The sequence below is a fragment of the Pipistrellus kuhlii genome, unplaced genomic scaffold (assembly GCF_014108245.1).
Source record: "Pipistrellus kuhlii isolate mPipKuh1 unplaced genomic scaffold, mPipKuh1.p scaffold_m20_p_111, whole genome shotgun sequence".
NCBI lineage: Eukaryota > Metazoa > Chordata > Mammalia > Chiroptera > Vespertilionidae > Pipistrellus > Pipistrellus kuhlii.
Genome location: NW_023425418.1, coordinates 359,864 through 373,922, shown reverse-complemented (window position 1 = coordinate 373,922; position 14,059 = coordinate 359,864). Strand labels below are relative to the sequence as shown.

Here is a 14,059-nt window from a genome sequence, read left to right as displayed (position 1 = left end):
GGAGGCTCTTTGGGGCCTGAGCCTGGAGGCCCGGCTGCTGGTGGCAGGCGCTGGCCGGGTGCCCTGCCCACGGGCTGGTGTTCGCCCCCAGGCTGGGCGCTGTGGCCCAGCAGACACCCCGCTCTGGTGGAGGGACTGACGGGTGACCCTGCCTGACGGGTGACCCTCTCCAGGGGCCACGTCACCCTGAGGCGGGGCGTCTGGGGCGGGTTGATGGTGGCTCCTAAGAGTTATGTCCATCCCTGGCCGGTGTGGCTCAGTGGATAGAGCGTCGGCCTGCAGACTCAAGGGTCCCCAGGTTCGATCCCGGTCAAGGGCATGCACCTTGGTTGCGGGCACATCCCCAGTGGGGGGTGTGCAGGAGGCAGCTGATCGATGTTTCTCTCTATCCTTCTCCCTTCCTCTCTGTAAAAATCAATAAAAAATACACATAAAAAAAGAAACTAGAGGACGGGCACGCTGTGAACTCTGCAGGGTCAGGGAAAAAGGAGAAAAAAGGGGAAATTGAGGTTTTGCACAGAAACCTCTTCCCCTAACAAGAACCTGCACTTCACCACACCGACGGCAGAGGGCGCTGGAGCCTGAAAAACCTTCCCCATCGGCACCAGCACCGTTAACTCTGCAGGAACACCTGTTCCGTCTCCCACGGGTGTTTCTCTCCCTGTGTCTCCCCCTCCCTCCACTCCCTCCACTGTCTCTAAACATCAATGGACAGACAGCCTCCGGCCACGATGCACAGCAGCGGCCACAGAGGAGCACCCGGGAGGAGACGCTGTCCCCATCCCCCAGGCCAGCAGGAGGGACCAGACACGGCCACTGCGGTCTCAGGCTGGACGGGGGCCTGGGGCTCCGTCCACGGTGGTCCCCGTGGGCTCTGCAGGCGGGATTCGGCCTCCTGACGCCGCCCGCCTCCCCCTGCCCAGCCCGGCCCCCTGGCCGCACCCAGGCCCGTGGGCCTCCCCCTGCGCAGCCCGACCCCCCGGCCGCACCCAGGCCCGTGGGCCTCCCCCTGCACAGCCCGGCCCCCCTGTGTGTGTGTGTGTGTGTGTGTGTGTGTGTGTGTGTGTGTGGCTGTGGGCGGCGGCAGGAAGCCGCAGGGGGATGTGGGCGGCAGGGCGGCTGTGCACTCAGCCTCGCGGGGCAGGAGGGGGAGTCCCCGTCCTGCTGGGCGGGGCTGTGGGCGGCCTGTGTCAGGGCTCAGAGCCCCGGGCTGCCCGGTCCTGGGTGTGTCCCGCTGGGGGCTGGTGCCCTGGGGGTCCCTGGTCTGCTAGGACTTTGGGAATGGCGCTGGGGAGCTGTAAAGGAAGAGCTATAAAGGGGGTGGGGGCTGTGGGAGGAGGAGGATATAGACGTGAGGTTGCTGACTCGGAGACCCTCGGTGGGGTCCTGGGGCTGGTGAGGGACCGAGAGACCACCCTATGGTAATTTTTCTTTCTTTTAAAAAATATATTTTTACAGGGAGAGAACGAAGATGGCGGCATAGGTAAACACACCTAATCTGCTGCGGTGCACGACGATTCAAATATACAACTGTAAAATAAATATACAACTGTAAAATAAAACGTCTATCACTCTACACCCAAGGGAAAGCTGGCTGAGAGGAAGCCCCACAACTACCCTGTTTCCCCGAAAATAAGACAGTGTCTTATATTAATTTTTGCTCCCAAAGATGCGCTAGGTCTTATTTTCAGGGGATGTCTTATTTTTCCATGAAGAAGAATACGGTACACATTGATTGTTAAATGAAAATAAAGGAAATTTATTACCTGTATGCGGTACGGTAGTACGGTAGTTGTCAACACAAACCAGACAAACCGTGAATCCTACAGTATCAAGAATTTACTCATTTATTCAATGACAATCATGCCATCATCTTCTGGAATTTCCTGGTGAATTTCTTGTGACTCCATTTCTTTCAGAATCAGTGGACCAAATCTCTCATGTTTAGCCTAGGGGGGGCCTTATTTTTGGGGGATGCCTTATATTTCACTCAGAAGGAAACCTGTAAGTAGGTCTTATTTTTGGAGGATGTCTTATTTTCGGGGAAACACGGTAGACTGAAAGAGAAAGAGGAGAAGCCAGGGCGCAAGCGCTGAAAAACGGCGGTAGGGGGGCGCGGACGCGAAACGGGCTGGTGGCAGATCCCAGCTGGCGGAGGGTGGTGCTTTTTTCAACCCGAAGAGAGACAAGCTCCCGATCTCTCTGAAGTCCAGTTTCTGGGGAGAGGCTAGACTGCCTGCCATCGGGTGGGAAGGTGAGGGTGGCAGGCTTGCAGAGCTTTGAGCAAGAATATTTGTTTGTCATGCTGAGTGAAATAAGCCAATCAATGAAAGAGAAACACCACATGACCTCACTCATTTGTGGATAATAAAGAGCATTATAAACTGATGAACCAAAAGATAGATATAGAGACAGTATATCAACAAGTAGACTGTCAAATTACAGCGGGGAGGGGAGGAAGATCTGGGGGAGATAATAGATCAACCGAAGGACTTTTATACATGCATATAAGTACAACCAATGGACACAAAACTCTGGGGAGGGAGGGGATGTGTAGGAGGGAGGGAGGGGGGCAAAAAAAAATCAATAAAATATATTAAAAAATGAATAAAAAAATAAAATAAAACAATCATAAAAAAAAAGAATATTTGTTTGCTGTGCTGTGGTGCGAGACATGGGGAGACTCTGAGACAGGGGGACACAGATCGAAGAGGCAGCTGACAGGCAGCCATTGCTGTTTGCAACACCCCAGCCCAGTGATGCCCTGAGACTACATCCCTCACAACATATCCAAGCTCCAAGCAGCGGCTTTTGCATATGAATGGCCCTCTCAGCTGCAGTTTAACCTAGCAAAGGAGGAGAGGACTGTGGTTCACGCAGTAGCTCCTGCAGGGTGCAGTAGTTGAACTGCATGCCATTGGAGAGGATCCAGAAGCCAGTGCTCCTAGGGCTCAGTTTTAACCCCTCACATCCATGAGTGACACATTCGGGAGGCGGCCTCAGTGAGCACCAAAGCCCCACTGAAACAAGGCGCGTCTCCAGCACAGCAGTTCTTCCTTTATATAGCAAAAGCGACCACCTCAGGTGATTGGGGAAGCTGAGCTACTGACCCCTGTAGGTCACCGACCACACAAAGCCACTCCATCAACACAGGGAGGCAGCCAAAACGAGGAGACACAGAAGCATGTCACGAATGGGAGAGATGGAGGAAAGTAAACTACTGGATGACACAGAGTTCAGAATCACATTTATAAGGTTACTCAAGAATCTTCTGAAAACCTTTGAGAAATTGGATGAGACCTCCAAGGAGCTTTGTGAGACCTTCGAAGACCTTAATGAGAATACCAAAAAAATGGAAAAGGATTAGCCAGAAATTGAGCATACACAGTCTGAAATAAAGAATATACAGAAACTCAACTGTAGATCAACGTGCTCCAAGAATCAAACCAAAGATCTGGAATATAAGGAAGCAAAAATCACCCAACTAGAGAGGCAAAAAGAAAAAAGAATCCAAAAGTGTGAGGATAGCATAAGGAGCCTCTGGGACAGCTTAAAGCGTACCAACATCCGGATTTTTGGGGTGCCAGAAGAAGAGAGCGAGCAAGATATTGAAGGCCTTTTGGAAGAAATAATGACAGAAAACTTTCCCTACCTGGTGAAAGACATAGATCTACAAGTTCAGGAAGCGCACAGAATTCCAAACAAGAGGAATCCAAAGAGGACCGCACCAAGACAAATCATAATTAAAATGCCAAGGGCAAAAGACAAAGAGAAAATCTTACAAGCAGCAAGAGAAAAACAACTAGTTACCTACAAAGGAATACCCATATGACTATCAGCCTATTTCTCAACAGAAACTATGCAGGCCAGACAGGAATGGCAAGAAATATTAAAAATGATGAACAACAAGAACCTACAACCAAGATTACTCTACCCAGCAAAGCTATCATTCAGAATTGAAGGTCAGATAAAGAGCTTCACAGACAAGAAAAAGTTAAAGGAGTTCATCAACACCAAACCAGAATTACATGAAATGTTGAAGGGTATTCTTTAAAAAGAGGAAGAAGAAGAAAAAGGTAAAGGTAAAAAATTATGAACAACAAAAAGACATCAAATGCATACCTACCAACAAGTGAATCTAAAAATCAAGCGAATAAAAAAATCTGAAGAACAAAATGGACTGGTGAATACAATAGGATCAGGGACATAGAAAGGGATTGGACTAACAATTCTCAGGGGGATGGGGGTCTGAGGGGTGAGAAAAGAGATTGGACAAAAACCTTACACCTATGGATGAAGACAGTGGTGGGGGTTAGGGCATGGGGTGGGGTTGGGAATCAGGTGGAGAGGAGCTATTGGGGGTGGGTGGGAAGAGGAATACCTGTAATAATCTGAACAATAAAGACTTATTATAAAAAACAAATATAAATATTTACTGATTGCAGAGAAAGAGAGAGAGAGAGAGAGAGAGAGAGAGAGAGAGAGAGAGAGAGACAGAGAGAGAGAGAGAGAGAGAGAGAGAGAAAGAGAGAAACAACCATGATGAGAGAGAATCATGGATCGGCTGCCTCCTGCATGCCCCCCACTGGGAATGGAGCCTACAAACCGGGCATATGCTCTTGACTGGAATCAAACCTGGGACCCTTCAGTTTGCAGGCCAATGCTTTATCCACTGAGCCAAACTACCTAGGGCTTTTCCATTGAGAGAGAGAGAGAGAGAGAGAGAGAGAGAGAGAGAGAGAGAGAGAGAGAGAGAGAGACATTGACATGAGAGAGACACCTCGATTGGTTGCCTCCCACACACACCCTGACCAGGGCCTGGGTTTGAACCTGCAACCCAGGTGTGTGTTCTTGACCGGGAATCGAACTCCTGACCCCTCTGTGCTCGGGGCTGGTGCCCTAACCACTGAGCAGTGCTGGCCGGGCTGGTGGAGGGGGTTGGATCTGCCTCTGTGGGAAGACTGGCAGGTGGAAGCCCCTCGGGTGCCTGGTGGCAGGAGATAAGCGAGGCTCCCGGGTGCGGTGTGCCAGTCATTGCCGGGGGCCAGGGGAAGGCACAGTCCCGGCCTGATAAGTCTCCATTGGGAAAGACCAGGCGGGCGGGGAGGGGAGGGAGGACGCTTCTTCCTCCTCACGTCCGTCCGGTGTCCGGTGTCCGGCTCCCGCCCCTCACAGCTCCCAGGACCGGCCTCGGAGCCATGGCCCCGTCTCCGTCTGCCCGGGCTGCCCTCTTCTGTCTCGGTGAGTCCGGAGGGTGGACCGGGACCGGGAGGCGCTGAGGGGCTGTCCACAGGCAGGGGGGAACCAGGCAGATAACTGTTAGAAGGCGGCACTCGAGTGCGATGGATCTCAGAGCAAGAGGCAGAGGCGAGGGCCCGGTGTTGGGTGGGAGGGACCCAGGGGGTAACATGTCTGGGTTTTCCCAGTCTCTTCACGGCCCGGGCAGGACATGAACAAAACACGCTTGGCGTTGGCTTAAACTTCCTCTCACTACATCTTTTATTTAAAAAAAAAATATTTTTTATTGATTTTTACAGAGAGGAAGAGAGAGGGAGGGAGAGCTAGAAACATCGATGAGAATCATCCATCAGCCGCCTCCTGCACACCCCCACACTGGGGATGTGCCCGCAACCAAGGTACATGCCCTTGACCGGAATTGAACCCGGGACCCTTCAGTCCGCAGGCTGACGCTCTATCCACTGAGCCAAACTGATTTTGGCTCCACTTTTTAATTTTTTATTTATTTATTTATTTTTATGGATTTCAGAGAGGAAGGGAGAGGGAGAGAGAGATAGAAACATCCATGATGAGAGAGAATCATGGATCGGCTGCCTCCTGTACGCCCCTTCCTGGGGATCAAGCCCACAACCCACACATGTGCCCTTGACCTTTCAATCCACAGGCTGACACTCTATCCACCGAGCCAAACCAGCTAGGGCCCACTACAACATCTTTAAAATAAAACCAAACTCCTCACACACCTTGGTTTCAGGTTTGATCCTCAACCCCGGTGTGGATGTGTGTGGGAGGCAACCAATCGATGTGTCTTTCTCACATTGATGTTTCTCTCTCTCTCTCTTTCTCTCACCCTTTTCCTCCCTCCCTTCCACTCTTCCTAAAAAGCAATGGAGCCTAATGATGTGGCTCAGTGGTTGACCATCAACCAGGAGGTCCTGGTTCGATTCCCGGTCAGGGCACATGGCTGGGTTGTGGTCTCGATCCCCAGAGTGGGGTGTGCAGGAGGCAGCAGACTCTCTCTCTCTCTCTCCCTCTCCCTTCCTTTCTGCAATAAAAAGAATATACATTAAAAAGAATAAAAAGCAGTCCTGACCAGTTGGATCAGTAGGTAAAGCATCGGCCTGTGAACTGAAGGGTCCCAGGTTTGATTCCGGTCAAGGGCATGCACCTTGGTTGTGGGCACATCCCCAGGGGGGGTGTGCAGGAGGCAGCTGATCGATGTTTCTCTCTCATTGATGTTTCTAAGTCTCTCTCTTCCTCTCTGTAAAACTTAATAAAATATATAAAAAAATAAAAAGCAATGGGAAAAATAGCATCGGTGAGGATTAGCAACAATTAAACCCTGTCCTTAACACTCCCTCCCTCCCTCCCTTCCCCTGGCCACTGCCAGCCACTACTCTCCGCCCCGTCAATGGCCGCTGGCTGCTGCCTACACAGGAAACAGGCCCATCCTGTTAGCCTCCCTCACTTCCGTTAGGCCAGTGGTGGGCAAACTTATCAGTCCACAGAGCCAGATATCAACAGGACAATGACTGAAATTTCCTTGGAGCCAAAACCGGTTTGGCTCAGCGGATAGAGCGTCAGCCTGCGGACTGGAAAGTCCCAGGTTCGATTCTGGTCAAGGGCATGTACCTTGGTTGCAGGCACATCCCCAGTAGGGAGTGTGCAGAAGGCAGCTGATCGATGATTCTCTCTCACCAATGTTTCTAATTCTCTATCCCTTTCCCTTCCTCTCTGTAAAAAATCAATAAAATATAGTTAAAAAAAAAAGAAATTTCCTTGGAGAGCCACATTTTTCTTTTTCATGCTTAAGAGTTATCATTTATTATTCTTTTTTCTTTTTCTTTTTTTAATTAAGATATTATATTGGAGAGCCACATTAAAAAAAATATTTTAAACATCGATGAGAGAGAAACATAGATGAGAGAGAAACATCGATGAGAGAGAAACATCGACCAGCTGCCTCCTGCACGCCCCCCACTGGGGATGTGCCCGCAACCAAGGTACATGCCCTTAACTAGAATCGAACCTGGGACCCTTAAGTCCACAGGCTGACTCTCTATCCACTGAGCCACACCGGTTTTGGCCAGAGAGCCACATTTTTTACACTTAAACTTCTTCTAACGTCACGTCTTCCGTATAGACTCGCCCAGGCCGTGGTATTTTTTGGAAGAGCCACACCCAAGAGGCCAAAGAGCCGTGTGTTGCTCTCGAGCCATGGTTTGTCTATAGGGGCCTGTGTGTCTTCCACAACCAACGCCCCCCGGAGGCCCAGAAGGCTGCCCCCGCTGGGTCCCGGGGTCCAGCCCACTGGAAGTGTGGGTCCCGGACGCCCTAGCCCTGGTCCTTCCCTTCTGTCCCCAGGGCTGTGTCTGCGGCAGGTGGTCCAGGCGCAGGGCGGTGAGTGAGTGGGGACTCCTCCTCTGGGGGTGGAGTGGGGGGATCCAGAGGGGGGCCCGGCTGACCCCCACGGCCTTCTGCTTGCTTCCCTCCCAGAGCCCCTGCCCGCGCCCACCCTCCAGGCCCTGCCCAGTGCCCTGGTGCCGCTGGACAAGCCGGTGAACCTGCTCTGCCAGGGCCCGCCCGGCGTGACCGTGTACCGCCTGGAGAAGCTGCGGTTGGGGTCGGACGAGGGGAAGTACGAGGACAAGGACTCCCTCTACATCCCGGCCATGAGGCAGAGGGACGCCGGCCTCTACCGCTGCTCCTACCAGAAGGGCAGCCGCTGGTCCTCGGCCAGCGAGAAGCTGAAGCTGGTGGCCACCGGTAACCGGACAGACGGACGGTCGGACGGTCGGACGGTCAGACGGACGGATGGACAGATGGATGGACAGGACGGGGCGGGTGGGCTGAGGCTGGAGGTGCGGCCTCAGGGCTGGTGGTGCTTGGTTCTGGGCCTGAAGGGGGTGACATGAGGGGAGACGGTTGTGGGAACCGCAGGGTCTACCGGGGCTGGGACTAGGGTGGGGCAGTGAGGCCCTGGGCTTGCGTGCGAAATGTTGGGGAGGTGCCCCCCTTAATTAGGCTATCAAGGTCAATGCTATGTTAGGACCCTAGTCGGCAAACCTCGGCTTGTGAGTTGCATGTGTGTGGCTCTTTGGCCCCTGGAGTGCGGCTCTTCCACAAAATATTACCACGGCCTGGGCGAGTCTGTGTGGAAGACGTGGCGTTAGAGGAAGTTGAAGTTTAAAAAATGTGGCTCTCCAAAGAAATGTCACTCATTGCGCCGTTGCTATTTGGCTCTGTGGACTCATGAGCTTGCCGACTGCTGGGCTAGTGCAATAGCTGCTTACAAAGGCCACTGTGAAGCTCGGACCATGTGGCTCAGTGGTTGAGCATTGACCTATGAACCAGGAGATCATGGTTTGATTCCCGGTAAAGGGCACATGTCCAGGTTGCAGGCTCGATACCCAGTGTGGGTGTGCAGGAGGCAGCCGATCCATGATTCTCTTTCATAATTTATTTATTTTTCTCTCTATCCATTACCCTTCCTCTCTGAAATAATAATAATAAAATGAGGGAAGCTCACCCAGTGTGGCCCAGTTGGTTGAGCGTTATCCGGTGCACAAACCTAGGTTTAGGGTTCCATCCCCACTTGGGGCATATTGATTGGTTGCTTCTCACATGCATCCCGACCGGGCAGGGCTGGGGGATTCAGCCTACAGCTGAGATACATGCCCATGATGGGACTTGAACCCCGGACCCTTCAGTCTGAGGGTTGACTCTATCCCCTGAGCCAAACTGGCCAGGGGTATGATGTTTAACTTTGTACAATTTTTTCCCCCAAAGATAATTTTATTGATTTCAGAGAGGAAGGAAGAGGGAGAGAGAGAGATAGAAACATCCATGTTGAGAGAGAGAATCATGGTGGATTGGCTGCCTCTTGCAAGTCCCCCACTGGGGATCAAGCCCACAACCCGGGCATGTGCCCTTAGCTGGAATTGAACCTGGGACCTTTCAGTCTGCAGGCTGACGCTCTACCCACTGAGCCAACCCACTAGGGCTAACTTTGTACATTAAAAAAAAATATTTTTATTGATTTTTTTTACAGAGAGGAAGGGAGAGGGATAGAGAGCTAGAAACATGGATGGGAGAGAAACATCAATCAGCTGCCTCCTGCACACCCCCCACTTGGGATGTGCCCACAACCAAGGTACATGCCCTTGACCAGGATCGAACCTGGGACCCTTCAGTTCACAGGCTGACGCTCTATACACTGAGCCAAACTGGTCAGAGCTAACTTTGTACATTAAAAAAAAACCCAACAACGTATGTTTTTATTGATTTCAGAGAGAGGAAGGGAAAGGGGAAGAGAAAGAGAGAGAGAGGAGAGAGAAAGAGAGAGAGAGAGAGAGAGAGAGAGAGAGAGAGAGAGAGAGAGAGAGAGAGAGAGAGAGAAACATCCACGGGCTGCCTCCTGCTCGCCCCCTACTGGCGACCGAGCTGACAAGGCGGGCGTGTGCCCTGACTGGGAGTCGCACCGGTGACCTCCCTGCAGGGGACCATGCTCTGTCTTTGCTACCAGAGTCCCTCTGCCCGCAGGCGTGTTCAAGAAGCCCACACTCTCGGCCCAGCCCGGCCCGGCGGTGCCCCCCGGCGGGGACGTGACGCTCCAGTGCCGGAGCCAGTACAGCTTCCACCAGTACGCCCTGTACAAGAAGGGGCACCCGGGGCAGGACAAGGGCCTCGAGCGCTGGTACCAGGCCGACTTCCCCATCATCACCGTCACGGCGGCCCACAGCGGGACCTACCGGTGCTACAGCTTTCCCAGCAACAACCCGTACCTGTGGTCTGCCCCCAGCGACCCCCTGGAGCTCATGGTCACAGGTAAGGGGCTGGGCGGGGCCTTCCCTCCTCCCCTGTCTTCGAGGACCCTGAGGCCAGCTTCCGGGGGAGGGGCCCAGGGGTGCCAAGGTGGACTGTATGCCAACGCCGGAGTTTCTTCTCTCCCAGGAGTCTTTAAAAAAAAAAAAAATATATATATATATATTTAATATATTTTATTGATTTTTCACAGAGAGGAAGGGAGAGGGACAGAGAGTCAGAAACATCGATGAGAGAGAAACATCGATCAGCTGCCTCCTGCACACCCCCCACCGAGGATGTGCCCGCAACCAAGGTGCATGCCCTTGACTGGAATCGAACCTGGGACCTTTCAGTCTGCAGGCCGACGCTCTATCCACTGAGCCAAACCATTTCGGCTAAAAAATATTTTTGTTAGAGAGGGTCGGACCTGCATGACCACCATGTGCCCACCATCCAGAACTGAAATATCATGGCTGACAGGTACACATAAGGAACTGTTTGACATAGAAATCGGGTCTCAAAAGAACTGGTGGCCCAGAAAGAAGCTCAGATTCATTTGCCTCTCAGCATAACGGTTATTGCTTGTCTCGTTTTCTCATTCTTATAAGTATATCTCTAGTAGGACACGATCTCACTCATCTGGGGGAAATGGTGAACAACATAGACTGATGAACAAGAACAGACCCAGAGACCAGGAGCCATGGGTCAGATTGTTGGACCTCAGAGGGAGGGTGGGAATAAGAGGGAGAGATCAACCAAAGGACTTGTGTGCACACATATGAGCCTAACCAGTGGTCAAGTACTAGGGGGGTGGGGGCATGAATGGTGGAGGATTGAAATGGGGGGTTGAGGACAAATATGTGATACCTTAATCAATAAGGAAATTACAATAAATATTTTTGTTGACTTCAGAGAGGAAGGGAGAGGGAGAGAGAAGGAGAGAAACATCCATGATGAGAGAGAATCACGGGTGGTGGAAAACACAGCGAACGGGCCACAGAATTCCTTCTCTTTCTCACTTCTCAGGGCCTTCCAGCACAGCCAGCCCGTCACCCACAGAGGCACCTTCCTCTACAACACGTAAGTCCTGAGGGGTTCACCCCAGTGTCTTGGGTCCAAGGCACCTGGACCTCCTCTTTTTCATCCTCATCTGAGGACACACTTATTGATATTTACAGAAAAAGAGGGATGGGAAGAGAGAGGAGAGAGGGGGAGAGAGAGAGAGAGAGAGAGAGAGAGAGAGAGAGAGAGAGAGAGAGAGAGAGACATTGATTGGTTGGCCTCCAATAGGTGACCTGACCAGAGATCCAACCCACCACATAGGCACGTGCCATGACTGGGAATCAAACCTACTTCTGGGACCATGGGACGACACTCCAACCAGCGAAGCCACATCAGCCACGGCCATTGACCAACTCTTTTTACTTTTTACTTATTTATTTACTTTTAAAAAATATATTTTATTGATTTTTTTTTTTTTTACAGAGAGGAAGGGAGACAGAGAGCTAGAAACATCAATGAGAGAGAAACATCACACCAGCTGCCTCCTGCAACTCCCTACCGGGGATGTGCCTGCAACCAAGGTACATGCCCTTGACCGGAATCGAACCTGGGACCTTTCAGTCCGAAGATCGACGCTCTGTCCACTGAGCCACACCGATTAGGGCCCTTGGTGGATTCTTGTTTGTGCCCTGATGGGGGACCAAACCCACAATGGTGGAATATCTAACCAACTGAGCTACCCAGCCAGGGCCATGACTAGTTTAATTTTCACATAGATGGGGGAAAGGAGATAGCCCCATTCCTTTACCCTTCCCTTAAAAAAAACCCAACACTTAATTGTTGAAAATATTATAGCTGACTCCCCTTCCCCTGTTGACCCCTTCTAGCCCTCACCTGCCCCCACCCCAGGTCATCACCACACTCCCGTCTCCCATGCCCATGGGTGGTGCACATGGGCAAGAACCTTCCCTCTAAGATTCAACAGTCTGTTCCATGCTTCCGTGTTCTTCCTTTTAAATTTTTTTTTATTTTTATCTCAGCGCCGTCTAGGGACACCACCACCTCTCCAAGGGGGCCAGACTCTACAACTGGTGAGTAAGGGGTTCTCTCTGGACCTTCCTTCTCCCCACCTGCGTCTCTTTTTCTGATTTTTATTTTATTTTATTGTTTTATTATTTATTGATTAAGGTATCACATATGTATCCTCAAACCCCCATTCCAATCCCCCCGCCCCCCCACTCATGTCCCCACCCCCCTATTGTCCTTGACCACTGGTTAGGCTCATATGTGTGCACACAAGTCCTTTGGTTGATCTCTCCTTCTTATTCCCACCCTTCCTCTGAGATCCAACAGTCTGACCCATGGCTCCTGGTCTCTGGGTCTGTTCTTGTTCATCAGTCTATGTTGTTCACCATTTCCCCTAGATGAGTGAGATCATGTCCTACTGGAAATATAAGAATCAAAGATGAGACAAGCAATAATCATTATGCTGAGAGGCAGATGCATCAGTCTGTAGAGAGTTTCTTTCTGGGCCACCAGGTCTTTTGAGACCCAATTTCAATGTCTAACAGTTTATGTGTACATGTCAGCCATGATATTTCAGTTCTATGTGGACAAATGCAGGTCCAACCCTCTCTGGTTTGGTCCTGGGCAACCTGCAGTGATACACAGCCGCTGATATTGAAAGTATTACATATGTTCCCTCCCTATCCCGTCTACCCCAGCCCTACCCTTTTCTGCCCCAGGCTCTCACCACACCACTGTCTGTGTTCACGTTCTTTGGGCTAATCTATCCACCCACCCACCCACTCCCACCCACCCACCCTCTGATATTCAACAGTTTGTTCTTTATTATTTTTTTTTTTATCCCAGTGCCTTCTAGGGACACCACCCTCTTCTCAGGGGGGCCAGACTCTATGATGGGTGAGGGGTCCTCCTCTCTGGATCTTCCTTCTCCCTACCCCTGTGTCTTTATCTAAAACTCACTTTCCCTCCACTGAAGCGATAGCTCTGGGATCTTGGGCCCCAATTCGCCCTGTGTCAAGGGGAGGGGAAGGAATAGCACATGGAGCTCAGACTGGGGAAGGTTGAGGGCTTATAGTGCCATGGTCGTCAAACCGCGGCTCAAGAGCCACATGCGGCTCATTGGCCCCTCGGGTGCGGCTCTTCCACAAAATACCACGGCCTGGGGGAGCTTATGTCGAAGACGTGGCGTTAGAAGAGGTTTGTGTTTAAAAAATGTGGCTCTCCAGAGACATTTTGATCGTTGTCCTGTAGATATTTGGCTCTGTGGACTGATGAGTTTGCCAACCACTGGGCTAGAGGATCAGAGCAAAATCCATTCCACCCCCACCCCTCAGAGTAGCCTTTTCTCCCACAATTCGCCAAATAGCCAGGGAGTGTCTGTGTAGGGGGCGGGTTGCATTGGAGGCCTGATGATGGAAGAGGTTATACTCAGGGAACTGGGCTTCTCTGACCCTGGGGGAGGGGGATGGAGTGGCCCTCCAGGCTGGAGGTTGGCATCCCAGCGAGCAGAGAGTCACAGGACCTAAGGTGAGGGAGCACTGCTAGGAGAAGCCCATAACGGGATGCCCGATCCTCTTGATTCCCCAGGCCTCACCCATCAGGACTACACCAGGGGTAACGTGATCCGGCTGTGCCTCGGGGCTGCGATTATCCTGATCCTGGTGGGCATACTGGTAGAAGACTGGCACAGCCGGAAGAAGTTCCCGCTGCTCTGGGTTCCAGCTGTCCACAGGCCACTCCCACCCCTCCCGCAGGCCCCCAAGTCACAGGGCAGTCTGGATGGGGGTCGACCAGCTGGCCATCCCCAGGGTTTACCACCATCAGAACCTCACGTGGTTGTATCCAAGAGGTCATGAGAGCAGGGAGGGGAACTTTGTGTGTGTGTGTGTGTCTGTGTCTTCTTGGTGCTCTGTCAAGGAGCTGTTGAGTCAGTGTCTATTTGGCTTTCCGATTGCTTCTCAGCTTTTAAGGTCAAGTGCACGAGGCT

The 14,059-nt window shown here is 51.7% G+C and overlaps 1 protein-coding gene across 1 annotated transcript; it reads left to right on the top strand.

Annotated features, from left to right (window-relative positions):
* The first annotated feature begins 5,198 nt into the window (after positions 1-5,198).
* Positions 5,199-13,928, top strand: GP6 (glycoprotein VI platelet). Its single transcript, XM_045579731.1, has 8 exons — positions 5,199-5,241; positions 7,603-7,638; positions 7,735-8,004; positions 9,781-10,065; positions 11,071-11,124; positions 12,087-12,137; positions 12,919-12,969; positions 13,660-13,928. The coding sequence occupies exons 1-8, from the start codon at positions 5,199-5,201 to the stop codon at positions 13,926-13,928; spliced, it is 1,059 nt and encodes a 352-aa protein (XP_045435687.1).
* The last annotated feature ends 131 nt before the right edge of the window (positions 13,929-14,059 follow it).